We start from the raw sequence: 24,544 nt of genomic DNA, 5'->3' as shown, positions 1-24,544 counted from the left end.
GTTTCAACCCACCAGATATGTAACCTTTAACTAGTCAACACAGAACTTCCTGTCACCGCTATGAATTTACTGACACTTTCCACTTCCCTTAGGAAGGTAATCTTGTCTAAACAATGCGTTCCTTTCTTCTTTTTTAAATTTCAACGGCCCTCTCTCTGCCTTTAAAAACCTTCCTCTTCTGTAGCTCAGTGGAGCTTCCCTCTACTTGTTAGATGGGATTCTGTCTGATTCATTAGTCATTTTTAAAAAGCCAGTAAGATCTTCAAATTTACTCAGCTGAATTTTGTTTTTTAACAGATTTGGTGGCAGCAGTGAGATCCAAAGCAAACTTCTGACAGCATTCAGGAACAATGAAAAAAAACACAGGCATGGCGCCCTGCAAGCCCCTTTGAGTTCACAGTCTTTCTTGCTGTTTCTGAGGGCCATCGGTAAATCCTCATGGCTTGATCCCACTCTTCTGCATTCAAGCTACCAATCTAATTGGGTTACCAGGGTTAACAGGTCAGTCTAGACTGACAAGGGGCCCTTGTTCACAGCCCAGTCCACAATTCCACCTGGAATTCCTTCCTCAAAGTTCCAGTCTGAAATCCCCATTTACTAGAGTCTGCAATTTAGTGCTGGTGGTCCACAAGACCTTCTCTTAGCCAGCCCACAGTAACAACTTATGATTACTGCTATACGTTTGTTCGACTGGTTTTGTGTTAACAGAGGCTTAGCTAATGAGGTCCTTAAATGCTGAAGAGTCAAATGTACCACCTTCTGGCGTATCTACTTATTTTATGCCTAAAAACTATGAAGGGGGCGCCTGGGTGGCTCAGTGGGTTAAAGCCTCTGCCTTCGACTCAGGTTATGATCCTGGGGTCCTGGGATCGAGCCCCGCATCGGGCTCTCTGCTCAGTGGGGAGCCTGCTTCTCCTTCTCTCTCTGCCTGCCTCTCTGCCTACATGTGATCTCTGTCTGTCAAATAAATAAATAAAATCTTTAAAAAAAAAAAACAAAACAAAACTATGAAGCTGGGGGGCACCTGGGTGTTCAGTCGTTAAGTGGCTGCCTTGGGCTCAGGTCATGATCTCAGGGTCCTGGGATCAAACCCTGCATCTCCCACTCATCCTGCTTATGTTCCCTCTCTCCCTCTCTGTATGTGTGTGTCAAATAAATAAAATCTTTTTAAAAAATTTTTTAAATAAATAATAAAATAAAAACTATAGATCTGGGTACACTGCATATATATAGAAATGGCAAAATTTTACCAAAAACAACCTAGAATGATAAGGGCCCTGATGGGGAAAGTTCCAATCAAAGAAGATCATTAAAGAAGTGCGCTTGAAAGTAAGGGTTCCCAAATTAAACAGAATGGGATACCTATTTTAATTGGCAAGCAGAAGATCCTAAAAGGTTCCACAATTCCAAAGTAGTTTCATTGAAAAATTCATTGCAAAAGCCTAAAGAAAATTAATGTGAGGGAAATAGGACTATAACTCCCACAGCTCCCTCTTTCCTCCTGAGAACTCACAGAATGAATACTAATTCTCTGCCTGAACCATTTTTCCACCCTGAGATGACTACACAACCATAAACAAGTCTTCCAAATTAATGGCCATATAGATAACCCCCTATCTACCTTCAAAGGAGGGCCCCTATATAGGCCCCTCTTAGAGCTGATGAAACTAAGGAATTTACTGGTAAACCGCTACATTATTTCTTTAAACAAACAACGGTAAATTCTGGTATATACCAGACTCCATAGAGGGGATCACAGAAAAACTGACAGAAGCCAGTGAAGACTGAAAATTCTTATCAGAATCCTTTCTTCTGCATCTGTCTGTAGAGCCTAGTTGAGAGAAGAAAATAAAATTTCAAATTATCCCTCGCCTTCCAAATTCAAACCCATTGTTTACTGATCCTTTCTCTCTCTGGGATAGCTGTTGTCTTCTTGTTTACACATCTGGACTTGGCTCTTTGCCTGCCAGGAACATACAAGCTGTTGGTTCTTTTTTTAGGCAATCTTTAGGAGTGACTGGATTTTGGGAAGTTAATATCCTTTACCCTCTTTGGGGACCTTACACCTGAGAGGGGTTATTCAATACTGCCAGAAATATTTATAATTAAAATTCTTTACCCAGAGGGAAAGAAACCAATTGAGGATAATGTAGTTGGATAAGTGGATCAATGTATGATGTCATTTAAGTTACACCCCAATTCTTTGAGGAATTGAAAGTAACTGTCCTAATCTTGCAAATTGTTTGCAAAACAAAACTCAGCTCCAGAGGCAATTCAAAATTCACCTATCTCTTCACCAATCCCCAAACTCCTTTATCTCAAACAGCTTGTAAATTATTGGCCTTAGGAAAGCAAAAGTCCATCTTGGAGAAACTTATATCCTTTCAGTCGCTTGGAGTTAGAAACACAGATCATATCACCTGACTCCAAAGGAAGAAAGAAAGGGGGAAAGGTCTTTTTAAAAGCAAACTGCTAAAAGGGCTCTAGCAGTCTCTTTATGATTAATTCCAGAGACAAAAGGCTTGCAGATTTCTTGGAATCCCATCAATACACAACCTTCCTCTGGTCCCCTGTTATCTTACGGAAGTACAAGCTACTGTAAGACTCTAAAGTCTTAAGTTCAAGTCTATCAACAGGCTGAAGAAGTCTATCCGGATCCCAATCCAAAGGTCACAGTTTAGAACTGGTGATTAGGCATGTTGGAAACAGGAGAGAAAAACAGCAAGAGCCCCACCTGGAAGGAACATTACCAACTGCTCCCAGCCACTGACACTGCTCTGCAAAATTAGAAGGTGGTAAGCCTTGAGTACGTAACACCCAGCTAAAGGCTCCACATGACACCAAGCCCTGTACAGACACTGAAGACCTTCAAATCAAATTACGAGGAAGAGCAGTATCCATCGACAAGACAGACAGACTTCCACTCAAGACCACGGATCAGGAGGGCCTACTTTAACAGAACCTGAAATCTTTCTCCTTTTCCTTTCCTTAACTCTGCCATTGGCCTGGAAAGATAACGTCTTCATCTTTCTCTCTCAGGCCACTGATAAGGGTGTCAACCTCTGGAATTTAGGACAACCTTTTATTTCAGGCTAGAAGAAAATCTAACTATGGCCCTAACTTTCTAGAAGCAAAATAAGACACCTTATTGGTCAACTCCCTTGAATGTACATCATGAGTTAAAAGGACCTACTAGGAGGTTTGCAGGATTCAGGATTCACTCCTTTTGGCAGGTCCTTACTTCCTGTTAGGGTTAGGGTAGGCCTCTGTAAAATTGACAGGGAGGGAAAACCCCATAAAGTGGTGGGCTGCAGTTGTGTGATAGCAAAGAGTCTCAGACCAAGGACTGTCCTTGAGGAATACTTTGAATGTAAGAAATAAACAAGTAAAAAACTTGATTCTTGTTCCTAAAAGATTAAAAAAAAAAAAAAAAGTCTTAATACCTCATCTAACTGCAGCTTCACACCCACTGAAATGTAACCTTTAATCACTCAACATGGGAATTTCCTGGTCAGCACTAGCAAATTTACTGTTAGACCCCAGCTATTCCCCTTAGGAGGGCAATCCTGCCTAAAACAATGGTTTCTTTCCTAATAATTTCATTTTTCCCACTGTCTCTTTATCTTTAAAATCGTTCCCATTTCTGTAAACTTTTGGGGCTCACCCACTACTTGCTAGATGGGCTACTGCCCGATTCATGAATTAATAAAGCCAATTAGTTCTTTAAAATTTACTGAGTTTATTTTTATTTAATACTATCTCTGTTCTGGATCTGATTTCTAGTTTTCTCTCTGCTTTACTTACTAGAAGTTTCAGAGTGTCAATTATTGTATTATATAGTATATTATATTGTATAGTGCCAAATATTGTACTATTTTTTTCTCTTGTACTTACCACTGCTACAATATTTTTCCTTCTAACCTATTTGTGCTTAACAGTTCTACACCTTTTCTTCTGCCTGGAGGGCAGATAACTTCTCTCTGAATTGTAGTTATGACTCTTGTACCTGCTTCTGTTTAAGGGTTATCTTTATAGTGTTTTGTTTTTCTGGCTTTGCTCTTTTCACCTAGTAAATCTGTTTACTGATCCTAGGTTACTTTTTTATTTTAGTCGACCTTAAGTATACCTTGGTGCACTTTTCTGTTATTGTTACTGATGATTTTTATTTGTTCCAGGTAATTTCATAGTATCTGAATGAGTTTAAAAGCAGGAACAATGCTGTATACACTAGTAATTTCCTGGATGTTCCCAGATGGAAATGACGGAAATTCCACAAATATTCCACAATTCATGAGACGAAGTTAATGTAAATAGCCTCAAACTTTATTTCCATTTCCTACTCCAATTATCTGAGAAGCAGACAGGCAGTAGATACCATTCTATCATTAGCAAAATCCTACTACATATTCAATCACTTGGAGAATTCTACTAGAACCCACCGAAGTGCGTAAGTTATTTTCCTTAAAATGTACTCCTCCTTACCCTTCTATATAAACATTTCTTGAAAGATAAAGGCAAAAAGACATTTAGAAATGCTTCAATTTTTTCTACTCAATTAGTCTGGAAGAAATAAAGAGATCAGTGAGCTCTGTATCATTTTTGGAGCCATAGTAATCAAGACTACAGCTCAATTTAATATAATGCTGAACAGTATGGGTAAATAATTTGTTAAAACAGAACACCGCATTCAAAGCATCAAAGGTACATCAATCACTGGAGAAACTATTCTACTACTTTGCCTTGAAATGACTGTCTAAAAACATCAAAGATTAATAGTGTACCTAAAATTCTATAGTTGTATCTTAATGCAGACCTAAACTTATTAGCCAGCTAAAGCAATCTGTTTCTATCTCTTCCCCACTCATTAAAACCTCGGCTTTTATTTTCAGTTTTTAAAAAAAAGCTTAACTTATACACAGTAGTCTCTAATGAAGATTCTCTGAACCACCCCAGAATGAAAGAATGTTTTCTTCTACCAAATTCTTTCATAGAGGAACTCTTACATACGTTAGCAAGTGATTAACTTATGCTCCTACTATAACTGGAACTGACCAGGGAGGCGAGATGTACCTCTCTGACTGAAAATAACTGGAAATTCCTAAGCAAAGCAAAAAAAGCATTGCTTTTGTAGTTAACACAACAGGGGAGGTAGAATTGTGAAAGTTTTCCTTACCACTGTCTTCAATAATTTCTGCATATGTTCCTGGGCCATCTGGTAATATCTTCAAGCCTTCAAAACTGCCTAAATATTTTTAGTATTTCAGGACTAAGTAATACCACAATAAGTATTAAAATACTTATTTTAAACAATTTTCCCAGAAAAAAAAATTTATAGGAAAGAATCCAAATGTTATTTTGTTTTGTTTTTAGGTTTAAAAAATACTTGTACCTGTCCTAAAATTAAAAGGGCTCAGAATACCAAGTATTGGCAAAGCTGCAAAGCAACTAGAACACATTCCTGTATAATATAGCCGTATGTGAATGGTACAGATCCTGTGGAAAACAAGTATCTGTTAAGGACATCTAAATATGGAGATATAGAGATATCTTATGATCCAGTGATTCCACTCACTGGCATATACCCAAGAGAAATTAATGCTCCGTTCACCGATAGTAATGGACAGGAATGATATTAGCCACTTTACCCATAATAGTCCCAAACTGGAAACATCGAATGTCCACCAATGTAAAAATGGATAAACTGTTATATTTACATACTAGAATATTACATAGTAATGAAAAAGAATCAACAGCTGCTCTTTACAAGGTTATGGGTAAATCTAAGGTTAAATGGAAGTAGCCAGGAAAAATAATGAATAGGCAAGCTTGCATTATACGAAGTTCAAAAACAAGCAAGACTATTTCTGAACTTCACACATGACATCAGAGCCCGTTGGTGACAGAGGTCGGAACAGTGGTTTCTTTTGGGTTGAGGAAGATGTTAACCAAGAAGAGGGATAAAGGAGCCTCCCGAGCACTGGTAACTTTCTATATTTTTATACGGATGGTGATTATACAGGTGTATACAGATGTAAACACATATCAAATTGTACACTGAATATCTGTGCATTTACTTATAGGTATGGCTTAATTTAAAAATAACTCATATGATACCAAGAATCTTGGAATAAGCATTGCAAGGTCTAGTCATGGCTCTGCCAGGTGTGATTCTTGACAAGGTGCAAAACCTCAGTGGGTCTCCATGCCTCAAATTAAATGTTAAGTAAGATCTCTTCCCCTTCTAAAATCCATTTATTTGTAGTTTCTATGAATTTCCTCAGTCTCCATGTTTGCCTTAAACATAGTAATTATATATGTAAAATGATCTTTTCCTTATTTCCACCAAAATCTACCTTGAGCATATCTCCTTAATCCCTACTTGGACAGACTGGGAGTGGGTGTGGGGGTGTCTATCAGGTTTATTTTAAACTACTAGAAGGAAACAGCGTAAGAATATCTGGGCCAACATACAAGCACATAAAGTGAAATGCTTACCTAGGAATACAGGTGATTAGAAATTAGTTACGGTCTATTATCTGGAAAGAACAATAAACTATGATGACAGTAGCTAGGACTATAATTTCCTTTGAATCAATAAAAATAACCCCGAGCCATTAGAGTGATAATACCTAATAATTTATAACCAATACCCCGTAAGCTAAGTGCAGAAACGCGGCTGTTCCTTTCAAATTATCTAGATCAGGAATCAATAGTAAGTGCACAAGTTCTATACACTGAAAAAAGGAATCAAGAAGACACTCCTTGGTAGGAGGAAGCAGCGTACCTAAGGGAGAAGTACACTGTTTTATCTTTTCTTTCTTTCTTTTTTTTAAATAGCATGTACCTGTTTATTACCTTTATAAATGGAAAAAAATAAAGCTTACTTCCACCCAGCTTTTCCCCATAAGGAGATGCTACCTGAATTAAGTAGTTTCATTTTATATCCTTATTCTGGGTACATAAGTCATCAAACCACAATGTCAGATCAAGTCAGAGCACCCCAGTCACCACTTCATAAGAAAGGGAAAAATGCAATGGTTTTAGAAGTATGTGACTCTAAGGAACTTCCCGTATGGATGGATTATGGATTAAGCTTCCAACCTGTGGAGTTCTCTGCCTCTACGGAAAATCAATACCCTTCAGATGGCAAAAGAATTACTACATGTCATGAAATGTCATGGAAAACAGCACCAGCCCACTGAGACCAAGGCATGGATTCTAATTCTGGTCTTTGCATCTCAATTTGAGTGAATCATTTGTACTTTCTGATTCACTTTTCCAACCTGTAAAGTGAAGGGACTGGGTAAGATCATCTTAGCCTTTATTTTTCTCTATTACTAAAAATTCCTAAATGCTTAGAATTCACCACCTGCTTACCAACATATGAGAAGCTTCTCATATTAACCTTAATCCACACAAAAAGCCAACTATCCTTATTAATAAGAGTATCTAGAAATTAGAAATCAGGAGTCACTAAAATTGAATGATGGACATTAAGGCCTAAGGTCTGTGAAAAAGACCTTTAACTGCTATAAATTAGGTTTGCTTCCATCAAAAAGATAAAAAGGACCACAATTCTAAATATACAGATGAATTAAATAAATGAAAAGGTCTATGAGCTAGCTAGAGAATTTTTTTTAAAACTCATTGATGAAGTTGTATCTATTCAAAAAGAGAGCTGGAGTTTACACATATACACACCGCTTTATTACCTGAACATAGGGTAATAAAAATAATAATGACATCTACTCACTTTGACAGAGATACTCCTCCAGCTTTCCCAATCATCTCCTCATGATGTAATACTGAGTGGTTCCATGGAATCTGAAGGAACTTTAAGAGTGTTCTCATCCACCGTTCAGGATGCAAGACAAGTTGTTCATAGTGAACTAACATGCATTTTTTATAGCCAACTTCCATACACTGGTTATACATGGTCTCTATGGCACGATTCCATTTGGTCAAACAGTCTCTGTAACTGTTCAGGTCAAACCCAGCTATGGTAACTTTCCGAGAAATCATTGAATGTACTGATGCCCGGCCATCTCGGACCATCAGGAGAAATTTGGCATTGGGGAATAACCTAGCAAGGTAAGTTAAGGATTTCAGGGCAAAGGGATCTTTATTACATAAATAAGGAGCTGGTTCTCCGTGCTTAACAATAATTTCTAGTAGGAAGGCTTGCATGGCAGAATCCAGCACTTCATCGGTGACACCAGCCTCATCCAAGCGTATTTTCTCTTTACTTGACCGCGACCACATCTGCTTCAGGGCCAGGATTCGGGGAATCACCCTGGTTTCCTCGCCACAGCGAATATCGGGGTGTGCATCTAGCATGGCCCTCATGAGTGTGGTTCCACTCCGAGGCACACCTCCAATAAATATTAAAGGCATATCCTTGTGATAGGCAAAGGTTTTATTGGCTTTGACGTCCAGGCCAGTTCGCACAGTGGTCTTTATGCTCTCCAATTTGAGGGGCTGGCTACGTTCTTCTATTCGGTGATGGCACTCCATGGCGTGTTGGCCCAAGTAAAACACAGTCACAGAACTAATCACCAGACATGCCAATAGTAAGTTCTGCTTCAGTTTTCCAACCATCTTGATGTGGTTATCTTGTTATTAAACAGAGAGTCTGCTCAAAATAATTTTCAGAAAATGTTCAGGCCATGGAGATACTATTGCAGAAAGAGGATGAACATCTAATGGGAAAAGGAAAAAGTTATTTTATCATCACATTAAGACTGTTTACCAAAAAAAAGAAATTGTTTACAACTTAGTCATCAGTGATCACCATTACATTTTAGCTAGAAAGAAGCTGAAGCAGTCTTAAATACTGTGATATTCTTGGAACATAAGTATACACAAATGCAAGCAAAAAGAAATCATTTCTAATCAGAAACAGCTTTTCTTAATGTAACAATTCTGAAGCTGGGGTGCCTGGGTGGCTCAGTGGGTTAAAGCCTCTGCCTTCAGCTCAGGTCATGATCCCAGGGTCCTGGGATCGAGCCCCACATCGGGATCTCTGCTCAGCAGGGAGCCTGCTTCCTCCTCTCTCTCTCTCTGCCTGCCTCTCTGCCTACTTGTGATCTCTGTCAAATAAATAAATAAAATCATTTAAAAAAAAACCATACAGGGGCACCTGGGTGGCTCAGTGGGTTAAGCCTCTGCCTTCGGCTCAGGTCATGATCTCAGAGTCCTGGGATCGAGCCCCGCATCAGGCTCTCCGCTCAGCGGGGAGCCTGCTTCCCCCCTCTGTCTGCCTGCCTCTCTCTGCCTACTTGTGATTTCTCTGTCAAATAGATAAATAAAAACTTCAAAACAAAACAAAACAAAACAAAAAAACCCATACAATTCTCAAGCTAGGTACCTTGAAGAGAATGGCAAAATAAAACTAGTTCTATCAGTGAATCATGCAAATATTTAATATGTCCAAATATGTCTGCACTCTAACCACTGGCATTCAGATTTGCTTCACCCCTAAGAAGTCATTATCCTCCATTCTACTCTAAAGAGAAATTACAGAAGAAATATACAACTGCCAAAACTTTAACAAAGATTCAGTTTATTTATCCCACAAGTCATTTATTTAGATACTATAGGCCAGATACTTGGGCTTGGCTGAGGATAAGCTTTGACAACAACTACAATGCAGTGACTCCTGTTCTCAGGAAACAGTCTCATGAACAGACAGATGTGCAAACGATGACAAAATGCACCCAGAGCCTTAGTAGAAACAAGCCAACAGGACAAAGAAAGTATAATGAAAAGAAGTACATAAGTCTACCAGAGGAAGCTATAAAAGCCTCAAAAGAAAGTAAGAGGAAGGGGTACTCTCAGCAGTAGGAACCTGTGTACAATTTCCTGCGCACAATGACACGACAAAACACAGCCCAAGAGGGAAGGTACTCTCAGCAGTAGGAACTTGCACAAAGACATGACTGAACACAGCATGTTTAGGAAACAAGAAGTCGTTCGGGAGAACTGGTGAACAGTGTGTGAAGACAATTAGCAGTCATGACTGGCGAGCTTTTTGCCAATGAAGAGGTGCATGGAGGCAAAGAGGAGACATGAAAGGAACGATAGGAAGGTAAGCACCAGCGCAGATGTGAAACACCCGAACTTTGAATGTGCTCCTCTACGCACATGAAGATCCACCGGCAGATGAAAGGTCACACTGTCTTAAGGCACTTGAGCCCACTCATTGTCCACTAAGCTACGCTGACAGGAAGGCAGCCCCTAGAGAGCCATGCTTAGAAATGAAAACAATGTTAAGTGTGTGGGTGTGCATTTGTGCAACTGCATCAGCATATACTTACATGAAATGTCCATACAAGGCAAATTTAAAGAGACAGAAAGCAGAGGTTGGAAGCAGGAATTTAATGACAAATAGGCATGAAGTGACTTTTTGCAGGAATGGAATGGAAATGTTCTAAAACTGGACTGCTGTGTTATTACACACCTCTAGAAAACTTACTAAAAAAATCACAGAATTGGACGCTTACAATGGTAAATCTTATTGTATATAAGTTATACCTCAACACAGCTGGTTTTCTTTTTTTTTTAAAGAATACTTTCCTAGAAAAATATTTTGAGAGTCTCAGTAGGATACACCAAGATCTGGTTTATGTTTACTCATATATCCACTCCTTTCATTGCATATCTGAACACATATTATGTGCCAGGCAGTGTACCTGTAAGGACCTATTTAGAAACTGTCCCTGCTCCCCTCCCCCAGGCGATTGACTTGGAGACAAGTCCCAGAAACCAGCTTCAGGTAACAAAGCCCAGATACAAAGGTGGGTCAGGCCAGGTGGAGACATCCGATCAGTGGGGAGATGCATAGTGTCTCCCTGGTTACCAAGGAGTATGGGCCCCGCCCTTTAGGAACCTTTTGGGCTCCAATCCCAATCAAGGTGTAATAGGCTGGTTCAAATGTCTACTAGGGTAAATTGTAACTCAGCTGGTCACCTAGCATCACTGTGGAGTTTCCTGGGTGTGTTACAATCTCATTGGCCACCTGTGCGTGGCCAGGCCCAACCGCATGGCCTTTGCCCTTAAAAGCTAGACTGTGAAACAGAGAAGGGTCGCCCTCTCTTGTAAGAGGTGCGGCCCCGAACGTTCGGTTAGATTCTTGATGCTAGGCGCGAAATAAAGCTTTGCTTGACCTTCGCTTTGTATCAGTCTCGCTCCTTTAATCACGGACCCATTATTGGGGCTAACAGTACCATACTATAAAGCTACAACATAGGAAAACAAAGTGAGAGTACATTGAGATTAAACGATCAGCTTAATAAGACAGCAAAGAAAGGGCGCCTGGGTGGCTCAGTTGTTGAGTGGCTGCCTACGGCTCAGGTCATGATCCCGGACTTCCAAGATCGAGTCCCGCATCGGGCTCCCCACTCTTTGGGGAGTCTGCCTTTCCCTCTGACCTTCTCCTCTCTCATGCTCTCTCTCATTCATTCTCTCTCAAATAAATAAATAAAATCTTAAAAAAAAAAAAAAAGACCGCAAAGAAAAAAGCACTGATTAAGAACACTGGTAGTAGGGCACCTGGGTGGCTCTGCTGATTAAGTGTCTGACTCTTTTTTTTTTTTTTAAGATTTTATTTATTTATTTGACAGAGAGAGAGATCACAAGTAGGCAGAGAGTCAGGCAGAGAGAGAGAGAGAGAGAGAGAGAGAGAGAAGCAGGCTCCCTGCTGAGCAAAGAGCCTGATGTGGGGCTTGATCCCAGGACACTGAGATCATGACCTGAGCCGAAGGCAGTGGCTTAATCCACTGAGCCACCCAGGTGCCCCAAGTGTCTGACTCTTGATTTTGGCTCAGGTAATGATCTCAGGGTCATGAAATCGAGCCCTGCATGGGCTGTGCTCTGGGTGTGCAGCCTGTTTAAGATTCTCTCCCCACCTCCATCTCCCTCTGCCCCTCCTCCCCTGACCCTTGTGCTCTCTCTAAAACATGAAAAAAAGAACACTGGTAGCAACATAGCACTGAACTATCTATACAGAAAACGGCATCCATGATATAAAAGACACACTTAAGATGTTATACTAGTATTCAGTTTAAAAGGGGGCAGATGGAAAGAAAAGAAAACAATGGAAAGAAAAGAGTAACAGATAGGTTGCAAAATTAAGATTTAACCCTAGAATAATGATATTTTGGTTGAAAATTATAAGCACAAATGAAGAAAACATTGCTGAAATGGAAAAAAAATTATCTATAGATGTGAGGACCAACATTTTAAGCAAAATAAACGACAATAAACCCAATCTGGACACATTCTGGCAGTTTCAAATAACCTTCAATTTCAAGTGTGAAGAAAATACTTCTGTGGGCTTTCAAAGAAAATAAGGACCAAAGGATCAAATAACAACCTGGCATCAGATGTACCTACCACACTAAACGCTTATCCTCTGGTTTCCTAGTAGTCACCATTCTTTATTTTTCAAACTTCCTACAGAATATTTGTTACTTCTCAGAGTGGGTAAAGAAAAACAAGTATTTTTAAAATAACAGGGACAGGGATGCCTGGGTGGCTCAGTCAGTTAAAGTTTCTGCCTTCAGCTCAAGTCATGATCCCAGGGCCCTGGGGCTGGGTCCTGAGTTGGGTTCCCTGCTCAGCAGGAAGCTTGCTTCTCCCTCTACCCTTCACCCTTCTCCCTTCTCCCGCTCATGTGTGCATGTGCTCTCTTTCTCTCTCTCTCTCTCTCTCTCTCTCTCTCGTGTGCACACGCACGCAAAAAATAAATAAAATCTTTTAAAATAATAGGGACAGACTACCTAAAAAGATTACATTTAGGTAGAGATCTGAACAGTGAACAGGATATAGGCAAATTGAAGAGAAGAACACTCTAAGCAAAAGCAAATAGATATGCAAAAGTCCTGCAATGGAAGGCCATTTCAAAGCTTTCAAGGAGCAGGGTAAAGCAAGAGAAAAAGTGGGTGAATAATGAAACCTGAAAAATGGGCAGGGGTCAGATCATAAATCCTGTGGATCAGTTTGGGAATATGACATTTTATGAAAGATGCAATCAGATGTGGCTGATTTAAAAATTTTAAGCAGGTAGTTACTTAATCCTATTTTAGGTTCATAGTCTCATTCTGGCCAAAACCATCTTAGAAAAGAACAATGCTGGAATATTCACAATTCCCAATCTCAAAACTTACTACAAAAGCTAGTGTAATGAAGACAATGTAGTACTGGATAAAAACAAGCATATGAAAGAACAGAATAGGATTATAAATCCAGAAATACACCCTTACATTTTTGGTTGAGTTTTTTTTTTTAATTTTTTATTTTAATTCCAGTATAGTTAACACACAGTATTATATTAATTTCAAGTGTACAATATAGTGATTCAACAATTTTACACATTGGTCAGTGCTCATCATGGTAAGCGCATTCTTTAATCTCCATTACTTATTTCACGAATTCCCCACCCACCTCCCCTCTGGTAACCATCAGTTTGTGCTCTGTACTAAGAGTCTGTTTCTTGGGGCACCTGGGTAGCTCAGTGGGTTAAGCCTCTGCCTTCGGCTTGGGTCATGATCTCGGAGTCCTGGGATGGAGCCCTGCATCAGGCTCTCTGCTCAACGGAGATCCTGCTTCCACCTCTCTACCTGTCTCTCTGCCTGCTTGTGATCTCCCTCTCTCTATCAAATAAATAAATAAAAATTCTCAAAAAAAAAAAAAAAAAGAAGAGTCTGTTTCTTGGTTTGTTGCTCTCTCTTTTCTCCCTTGTTCATTTGTTTTGTTTCTTAAATTACACATATGAGTGAAATCATGGTATCTGTCTTTCTCTGACTTATTTCACTTAGCGTGATACTCTCTAGCTCTATCCATGTTGCTGCAAATGGCAAGATTTCATTCTTTATGGCTGAGTCATATTTCATTGTGCATGCGTGTGCGTGTGTATGAATATATAAATATATACCACCTCTTTATCCATTCATCCACTGACGGCTACTGGCCTACCTCTGTATCTTGGCTACTGTGAACAATGCTGCTATAAACAGGGGTTCATGGGGGCGCCTGGGTGGCTCAGTGGGTTAAGCCTCTGCCTTCGGCTCAGGTCATGATTGCAGGGTCCTGGAATAGAGCCCCACATCGGGCTCTCTGCTCAGCAGGGAGCCTGCTTCCTCCTCTCTCTCTGCCTGCCTCTCTGCCTACTTGTGATCTCTGTCTGTCAAATAAATAAATAAAATATTTAAAAAAATAAATAAACAGGGGTTCATGTATACCTTTGCCCTTTTTTTTGGGGGGGGGGGGTAATTTGGGATTAAATACCCAGCAGTGCAATTACTAGGTCCTATGGTAGTTCTATTTTTAACTTTTGAGGAAACTCCATACTGTTTTCCACAGTGGCTGCACCAGGTTGCATTCCCACCATGAGTGCACAGGGTTCCTTTTCGTCCACATCCTTATCAACACTTCTTGTTTTCACGTATTTTTTTATTTTGACCATTCTGACGGTGCAATATGATATCTCGTTGTAGTTTTGATTTGCAATTCCCTGATAATGACTGATGTGGAGCATCTTTTGATGTGGTCAATCGATTCTTGAGAGGGTACGGAGACAACTGTGTGAGGAAGGAACACCCTTTTCAACAAATGGTATTAGGAAAATTGGATATCCACATGTAAAAGAAAGAAGCTGAATACCTGTTCACAAAACTTTACTCAAAAGGAACTAGAGGGGCGCTTGGGTGGCTCAGTTGGTTGGGCGACTGTCTTCAGCTTAGGTCATGATCTTGGAGTCCTAGGATCAAGTCCCACACTGGGCTTCCTGCTCAGCGGGGAATCTGCTTCTCCCTCTGAACTTCTCCCCTCTCATGCTCGCTCTCTCTCTCTCTTATTCTCTCTCTCACATAAATACATAAAATCTTTTAAAAAAATTAACTAGAGACTTAAATATCAGAGCTAAAACTATAAAACTCTGAGATTAGAGAGGTATAAATCTTTGTGGCTGCAGTTCCTTAGACATAAGACCAAAAGTACAAGAGACAAATTAAAAACAGATGAATTAGATTTCATCAAAATTAAAAACATTTGTGCTTCAAAGAACATCATCCTTCCTTGATGTGAAAGTGAAAGAAATCAAAAGATGGGAGAAACTAACTAATCATGTATCTGATAAAGGACTCATAGCCAGAATATATAAAGAAGTATTATAATTCAACAATAAACACAAATAACCCAATTAAAAAGTAGGCAAAAACCCATATAGACATTTCTCCAGAGACACAAATGGCTAACATGCACATAAGATGTTCAATATTCTTCAGGAAAATGCAAATCAAAACTACTTCACACCCACTAGATGGCTACAATCAAAAACAAAAATAAATAACAAGTGGTGATAAAGACGTGGAGAAACTGGAATATACACTGCTCATACATGCTGGTGGGTGGGATGTAAAATGCTGCAGCCAGTTTAAACAAGTTTGGCAGCTTCTCAAAAGGTTAAATGTAGAACTATGATCCAGAACCTATGATCCAGCAATTCTACACAAGAGAAATAAAAACGTGCTCACAGAAAACTTGTGCAAAGCATCACTATTTATAGCTAGAAAACAGCAACAACACAAATGTCCACCAACTGACAAATGTATAAACAAAACATAGTATATCCAAACAACAGAGCCATAAAAGGAGTGAAGTACTGATCTACAATTCAATATACACAAACTTTGAAAACATTATGCTAATTGATTAAAAGAAACTCATAAATGACCACATTACATGATTCCATTTATATGAAGTGTCCAAAACAGGCAAATCTGTAGAGACAGAAAAATTAGTAGTTGCCTGGGGCTGAAGCGAAAGGGAAGATAAGATGGAAGTTGACTACTACATAGTTTCTTTCTGGGGTGACGAAAGTGTTCTAAACCTAGATTGTAGAGAATTTTTTGGTATGTGGTTACATCTCAATAATATTGTGTTAAAACAACAACAACACGCTACACACTTCTTAGAATGGCTAAAATAAAAAACACAGACACTATCAAGTGCTAACAAGCATGAGTAACTGGACTTCTGTATTTCTGGGAATGCACAATGCTACATCTGAAGAAGTGTTCGGTAGATCCTAATAGTGTAAACATACACTTATCATACAACCCAATCACTGTACTCCTGAGCATTTATCCTAGAGAAACGAAATCTATGTTTACACAAAACCTGCACATGAATGTCTACAGCAGCTCTATTCATAATCACCAAAAACTAAAAAAACATGCAATGTGTAAATCAGATAAACCATGGTAAATCCACTGATGGAATACTCCTCAGCAATGAAAAAGAACAAACTCTTGATACACACAACAATGTGGATGAATCCCAAAGACACTACGTATAACGTATAAAAAGAAAGAAGACAGTCTCAAAACAGTTCTATTCATAAAATATTCTCAAAAGGCAGAACTACAGATCATTGGATGCCAGAAGACTGTAAATTTTTTTTTAAAGATTTTATTTATTTATTTGAGAAAGAGTGAGTGAGAGAGAGAGCATGAGCAGGGTTGGAGGAAACAAGAGGGAGACGGGAAAGCAAACTCCTCACTGACCAGGGAGCCGGATGCGGGGCCATCATGACTTCAGCCAAAAGCAGATGCTTAACTGACTGAGCCACCCAGGCTCACAAGACTGTAACTTTAAAGGTATATAACAAAATAAAGTTTTCAGGGATGATGGAACTATTTATTCTGTGTTCTGTGGTATTGTTACACAAATCAATATATGTATTAAAATTCACAGAAATATGCACCGAAATAAAAAGTCTATTTTACTGAATGATAATCTTTAAAACAAAACAAAACAAAAAAATTAACCAAGAGAAATTTGCGAGGAAATGTGGGGGACAGGGAAAAATGATTGAAGATCAAAACAGGAGAGTTCATGATTCTGAATCTTCTAATTAATGTTTCTGATCAAGTATTATTTAGTGGTGATAAATTCAGTGGTAATAGGAATACATTAAACAAAGGATGGGTTTTACTGACAAGAGCAGAGAAATGATCCTAGAAAAATTTTCTCATGTTTTCCATTTTATAAACACTGGGATGAAATAAAAACTCATTTAAGTCTGAACAAAGCAAATAAAACTTACTTAGTGAAGCAAAGAAAAGTGCTCTTAGGGAACCAAATTAACCCTAATAATGGTGGGTTTCATTTTAGATAGTTCTATAGGAATGATTCCTCTAGCACATTTCATTTGTTTGTGCTGTGGCAGATGCATACTGCATGTTGTATGAGAGAAGAGCAGTAATCACTAAGAAATCACTCGAAAATGGCAAAGCTTTTTTTTTAAATGGCAAAGCTTTTTGATAAAATTTAGTACTATATGTATTTTAAATTACATTTAACTTACCAACCTCTGACTTCAATATGTAATAAATAAATGAGTCTTTTTCAAAAATTACCTGAGCAACAATTTAAAATTCAATGTACAAAAGCAAGATACCCATAAACCAACTCTTCCCCAAGCACATATCAGATACAAAATATTCACCAACCAAAAGCTAACATGACAAAAACCACTAAGTTACTACAGTAGCAACCAACAATATCTGATAACTTTGCATTAAAATATCCCAAATTCTCAGTAAAATATATAAAAAGACAAAAACTGGAAAAATAGTAACATATTTATTTGTCCAGAAGCATACTTTGCATAATACTTTACTGAAAGGACCCATAACAAAACTGTGAGTTTGCTCCTTAGTGAGGTACAGGTAGAGACTACCCCAAAGCAGAGCTGGCAAACAAAGGAAACTACCTGCAGCAAATAAAGGGAATCATGAAGAATAACTTCCAAAGCAGTGAATCCCTGAGCAGGGGTGAGCGGGTTCCTTCTATTTAGGGTTAGGACAAATACTCAGAAAGGGAAGCTCTGTCATTATAAGGGTGGGCATAAGGTTGCACTCTCGTACTTAGAAAACAGGCCTATACGTACATCCTATGTTATGTTATTGAAGCTTGTGCTCCTTCCAGGAAGGAGACTTTAACATTACAAGGAAGCAGATATAACCATTAAAGGGGCTATATGGGCATGCTCTGAGATCTTGTATAAACTGGATGGGGTTTGGGGCTCCTTATCTCAGGAAAGGAATGCAGAGCTTTGCTTGCTTATGAAACACCATTGGAATTTTTTTACCACTGATTTATTGTCCCTGATATGGTTAGGCTATTTCCTGGCCTGGTAGACTTAGTTTTTGCATTCCTTTTATTTCCTTAAAATTATTAACTACTGGGGCGCGTGGGTGGTGCAGCTGGTTAAGTGTCAGACTCTTGGTTTTAGCTCAGGTCGTGATCTCAGGGTCGTGAGATTGAGCCCCGCCTAGGCTCCAAGCTCAGCACAAAATCAGCTTGAGTCTCTCTCCTTCTCTTGACCCTTCAACTTAATGCTTGATCTCTTTCTAAAATAAATAAATCTTAAAACAAAAAACAAAACAGAAAAAAAACCTTAAACTACTTAGGTTTTTGCATTTCTTTCTAATTCTGATCTCTAAGAAAGTTCTGCAAGAAGTGGGCTTGGGTAAGCAGGGCACAGATCATGGCGGGGGGGGCAACAGCTGGGGGGCTTAAAATGGCCTCTCAGTGGGGCACCTCGGTAACTCAGTGGGTTAAGCCTCTGCCTTCAGCTCAGGTCATGGTCTAAGGGTCCTGGGATCGAGCCCCACATCGGGCTCTCTGCTTGGCGGGGAGCCTGACTCCCCCTCTCTCTGCCTGCCTCTCTGGCTACTTGTGATCTCCCTCTCTGTCAAATAAATAAATAAATAAATAAATAATCTTTTAAAAATGGCCTCTCAGTGTCACAAAGGTCATATCTTTCTTTTTCTGGGGACACCTAACTCTTTCTGCTTACAGATCTACCAACATTTATTTGGCCAACTCTCTATTATGATTTACTTATTTTTAAACTTTCATGACTCTAACACTGTGATAAATATTCTTGTATAAACAAACATCTTTGTCCATATGATTATATTCTTTTCTTTTTTTTTTAAGATTTTATTTATTTGACAGAGATCACAAGTAGACAGAGAGGCAGGCTGAGAGAGAGAGGAGGAAGCAGGCTCCCTGCTGAGCAGAGAGCCCCATGCGGGGCACGATCCCAAAACCCTGGGATCATGACCTGAGTGGAAGGCAGAGGCTTTAACCCACTGAGCCACCCAGGCAATTATATTCTTAAACTAAAGTTTTGAAAGAGGAATTGCTAGGTCAAAGTGTGTGGAATACTGAGTGTGGGATATTCTCAATTTTAAAACATTTAATACATATTTGATTCATATCCTTCTCATATCTTACATCCAAATCTGATAAAAATTCTATTAGCTCTATCTTCAAAATATAGTCACAATCTGACCACTTCATTTGCACCACCAGCATCTCTCACCAGGATTATGGAAAGATATCCTTATTTCTACTCCTGTCCCCTATTCTCAACTCAACAGTCAGAGGGAATTTTTTTTTAAGATTTTATTTATTTATTTTTCAGAGAGAGCGAGAGAGCGAGAGAGCACAAATAGGCAGAGCAGCAGACAAAGGGTGAGGGAGAAGCAGGCTCCATGCTGAGCAAGGAGCCTGATGTAGGGCTCAATCCCAGGACCCCGGATCAGGACCTGAGCCAAAGGCAGACACTTAACCGACTGAGCCACCTGGGCACCCCCAGAGGGATCTTTTTAAAATTTAGTCAGAACACATCATTCCTCTGCTCACAGCCTAGTATTGTTTTTCAAAATAGCCTTGAAAAGACTTAAGACATCCAACATTAAATCTGTGTTAAATTTCTCTTTTTCTATTGATTTTGTCAAGAAATCTCTATAGAGATAAAAAATAACACTGATAGAGGTCAGGACAATATATCTTCTTGTTCAAATTAACTGAGAAGACACCTCTTAAATTAGAAATTTCATAAGAACTAAAATGAAGGGGTGCCTGGGTGGCTCAGTGGGTTGAGGCCTCTGCCTTCGGCTCGGGTCGTAATCTTGGGGTCCTGGGATCGAGCCCTGCATCGGGCTCTCTGCTCGAAGTGGAGCCTGCTTCCCCCTCCCTCTCTGCCTGCCTCTCTGCCTGCTTGTGATCTGTCAAATAAAGAAATAAAATCTTTAAAAAAAAAAAAGAAAAAAGAAAAAAAAGAACTAAAATGAAGGCCAACTCCTTCTTTACTAAGGATAATGTGGAAAAACAAAGCCTTACGACATACCCAAGCATACTTAATAATTGTGTCAACACAATTTGGATTTTTTTCAAATTTTCACTTTCAATGTATTTTTATATTAAATATTGTCTTCCCCAACACATTAGGGGGGAAAAAAGTATGTTCTATGTCCCCTTCAACATGTTTGAATTCAGGTAAGATGCTGGTCAAAGGCGTTGTAAGGGATATTAAAATTGGAAAAAAAGGGATTTGGGGTTTCCCAGAAACATTCTCATGTTTTTCACTAAGCTTATGAAGCCTACTTTTCCCTCTGTGCATGTTTCTTAATTTGAAGAATCACATAATCAGATAGCATCAGTGCTAAGAGGGGCCTATTTGATCCAATGCTCTCATTTTATAGCTACACAAATGGAGGACCTAATAGCACATTTTCCTCACCACTTCTCTAAATCTTACCCATTCTTTTTTTTTTTAATTTTATTTATTTTATTTTTTTACTTGGCAGAGAGAGAGACAGTAAGTGGGGGAACACAAGCAGGGAGAGTGGGAGAGGGGGAAGCAGGCTTCCCACAGAGCAGGGAGCCCAATGTAGGGCTCAATCCCAGGACCCCGGGATCATGACCTAAGCTGAAGGCAGGCGCTTAACAACTGAGCCACCCAGGCGCCCCTAAATCTTACCCATTCTTCAAAGGTTGCTTTTAATTTTATCATGTATATTTTATTTACTCAAAAAGTTTAAAAAAAAAGATTTTATTTATTTATCTCACAGACAGAGAGACAGCGAGAACAGGAACACAAGCAGGAGGAGCGGGAGAGAGAAAAGCGGGCACCCGCCAGCAGAGAGCCTGATGTGGGGCATGATCGCAGGATCCTAGGATCATGACCTCAGCCCAAGTCAGATGGTTAACGACTAAGCCACCCACACACCCTTAAATCCAAAAGATTTAAGCTCAGAAATTCAGAGTCCTTGTCTAGGTTTCATCCCCCTACCACAGCATGAGTAACAGAGCATGAGGTCACACTGTACACTGAGTCCTCAAAAAGCATTAGTAAACCAACCAAACTGGGAAGTACATTGCTCTAGACGAGAGATGCTGTGGAAATGAAGTCTCTATTCACACCTTGATATGAATTCTCCTCATTCTTTTTTTAAAAAGTAGCCCTATAATTTAAGTAGAAAGTACATCAAAAGCTGGTCTGACCATTATCCTTATATATTCAACCACTGTGCACATGCACATACACACACACAAAGACACACAAAAGCACATGTATCCACACACAGAGACCTTTGTCCATTTCACTAATTTTCAAACAAGCAGTATCAGTATTTTCCCAACTGGGACATTCACAGAGCTGAGGCTGAGCTAGAAGAGAACACAAAAAAGTTCAGTCTTGTTTTTGTCTCCAGGGGAAAGAAAAAACATTAAACACTGCAACAAACATATCTGAAAAATCACTATTAATAGGACCACTGTTTCTCAGCAAGCCAAATGCAAGACTCCCAGAAATGAAAGACTCTCTAGAGAAGAGAGTGTTGACATTATACTTCCTTACTTAAATCTTTACAAATTTTATAAAGATTTCCAATCAAAAACAGTGATCAGTAAACAGAAGTAGGGGTATAGAGGTCAGTAGTCAGAAAGACTGTACCAAACACTCAGTGCACATAGTCCCAGGCATGAGTACTCATGAGCACATACATCACACCCTGCTTTTATTTTATTTTTTTTTTAAGATTTTATTTATTTATTTGACAGACAGAGATCACAAGTAGGTAGAGAGGCAGGCAGAGAGAGAAGACGGGAAGCAGGCTCCCTGCTGAGCAGAGAGCCCGATGCGGGACTCGATCCCAGGACCCTGAGATCATGACCTGAGCCGAAGGCAGCGGCTTAACCCACTGAGCCACCCAGGCGCCCCACACACCCTGCTTTTATAATCACAAAGTGGCCATGTGCTCAATACAAAGAGATGATGAGCAAATGCCCTAGGAAAAGATAAATTAAACAAAGTAACAATCTCTAAAATGATTCTTTACAAAGTTACCCATTAGCTCCCTCTTGGGCCTATTCAAACAATAGAGCAAGTAGCAACAGCCAATGCCATTTTGCCTGCTGTCTAAACTCTGTTCCACAGTGGGTTTCTCTATTCCCTAAATTTTTTAGCAAAAGTCAACATAAGTATATCACGCCTTTAAACTTGTCAATTAATATGTTTCCAGGGGTTAATTTAAATTACAATTTTGCCATTCCACAGAAACTTCCAGTAAACAAACCACTGTCGCAAGACCAATTCTCATGTCAGCTCATAGAGCTGGGGGAACACCTTTTTCTTGCCATACATTGGGGTCTGCAACTAGAACCACTGACAACAAATGGCAAATGACAAAAAGAATATGGTATACACAGCTGATGATCTTTGGGAAGTCTACTGGAACCCATTTTCTTAAAGGAGCAGTGTTCTGGGATTTTGTTTTCAAAAAAACCCCATGGTCAAGAGGGAGAAGAGCTAGTCAAACACAAAGAACTGGACCTAAACCCTATGACATAAATAGACACAAGAGCACGTTAAACTCAAACATAACATTTTCACTGATTCCAGTGGAATAAAATGATGTCTGGGAAATGCTTCAAAAATATCTGACAGCAGCTGTATGAGTAGGGAGGGGAGTTATACATGAAATCAGATGGCTATGAGTTAATAACTACTAAAGCTGAGTGATGGGTGCCTGAGGATTCAGTATCATTTTCTCTATTTTCGGATATGACTGAAAATTTTCATAATAAATGGTTAAAGTGAAGTAAAACAAAATATAAAGTTTACGTTGCCAAATTCTAACCTTCTCGGATCTGTAAGTCAGAGTCATTGTAGGCTAACCATTCTTCCAGATTCTTCATTCATGTTTCTCATCTATGTATACTACCCTTGAGAGGGAACACACACAAAAGCAAATTTGCTCAAATTATATACTTTCATTCAATAATTCAATTATATAATGTTTCTACTAATCTCCTAACTTTTAGAATTAAAAGGAGAAAAAAAAGCAGGCACTGAATTAATGTAATAATAATACTTTAAAAAAAAAAAAGCCTTGACAGCATGGTACTGGCACAAAAACAGACACATAGATCAATGGAACAGAATAGAGAGCCCAGAAATGGACCCTCAACTCTATGGTCAACTCATCTTCGACAAAGCAGGAAAGAATGTCCAATGGAACAAAGACAGCCTCTTCAATAAATGGTGTTGGGAAAATTGGACAGCCACATGCAGAAAAATGAAATTGGATCATTTCCTTACACCACACACGAAAATAGACTCAAAATGGATGAAGGATCTCAATGTGAGAAAGGAATCCATCAAAATCCTTGAGGAGAACACAGGCAGCAACCTCTTCGACCTCAGCCGCAGCAACATCTTCCTAGGAACATCACCAAAGGCAAGGGAAGCAAGGGCAAAAATGAACTTTTGGGATTTTATCAAGATCAAAAGCTTTTGCACAGCAAAGGAAACAGTGAACAAAACCAAAAGACAACTGACAGAATGGGAGAAGATATTTGCAAATGACATATCAGATAAAGGGCTAGTGTCCAAAATCTATAAAGAACTTAGCAAACTCAACACCCAAAGAACAAATAATCCAATCAAGAAATGGGCAGAGGACATGAACAGACATTTCTGCAAAGAAGACATCCAGATGGCCAACAGACACATGAAAAAGTGCTCCATATCACTCGGCATCAGGGAAATACAAATCAAAACCACCATGAGATATCACCTCACACCAGTCAGAATGGCTAAAATTAACAAGTCAGGAAATGACAGATGCTGGCGAGGATGCGGAGAAAGGGGAACCCTCCTACACTGTTGGTGGGAATGCAAGCTGGTGCAACTCCTCTGGAAAACAGCATGGAGGTTCCTCAAAATGTTGAAAATAGAACTACCCTATGACCCTGCAATTGCACTGCTGGGTATTTACCCTAAAGATACAAACGTAGTGATCCGAAGGGGCACGTGCACCCGAATGTTTATAGCAGCAATGTCTACAATAGCCAAACTATGGAAAGAACCTAGATGTCCATCTACAGACGAATGGATAAAGAAGATGTGGTATATATACACAATGGAATACTATGCAGCCATCAAAAGAAATGAAATCTTGCCATTTGCGACGACGTGGATGGAACTAGAGGGTATCATGCTTAGCGAAATAAGTCAATCGGAGAAAGACAACTATCATATGATCTCCCTGATATGAGGGAGAGGAGATGCAACATGGGGGGTCGAGGGGGTAGGAGAAGAGTAAATGAAACAAGATGGGATTGGGAGGGAGACAAACTATAAGTGACTCTTAATCTCACAAAACAAACTGAGGGTTGATGG

General features: G+C 39.4%; 1 protein-coding gene across 5 annotated transcripts in view; it reads right to left on the bottom strand.

The window, feature by feature from the left end:
- The window catches only part of TPST1 (tyrosylprotein sulfotransferase 1), a 135,589-nt gene that overhangs the window by 80,969 nt on the left and 30,076 nt on the right, over positions 1 to 24,544 (bottom strand). For 4 of the 5 annotated variants that reach the window (XM_047714500.1, XM_047714501.1, XM_047714498.1 and 1 more), the window contains exon 2: positions 7,754 to 8,699. In XM_047714500.1, the coding sequence (XP_047570456.1) occupies positions 7,754 to 8,598 (845 nt within the window). In that variant the 5' untranslated portion in view covers positions 8,599 to 8,699. Of the gene's footprint in view, positions 1 to 7,753; positions 8,700 to 14,060; positions 14,082 to 24,544 lie in introns of those variants that run through there. The other variant, XM_047714499.1, reaches the window with a different exon arrangement.

The sequence above is a fragment of the Lutra lutra genome, chromosome 18, assembly GCF_902655055.1.
Source record: "Lutra lutra chromosome 18, mLutLut1.2, whole genome shotgun sequence".
NCBI classification, from domain to species: domain Eukaryota; kingdom Metazoa; phylum Chordata; class Mammalia; order Carnivora; family Mustelidae; genus Lutra; species Lutra lutra.
This window is presented reverse-complemented; position numbering and strand designations above follow the sequence as displayed.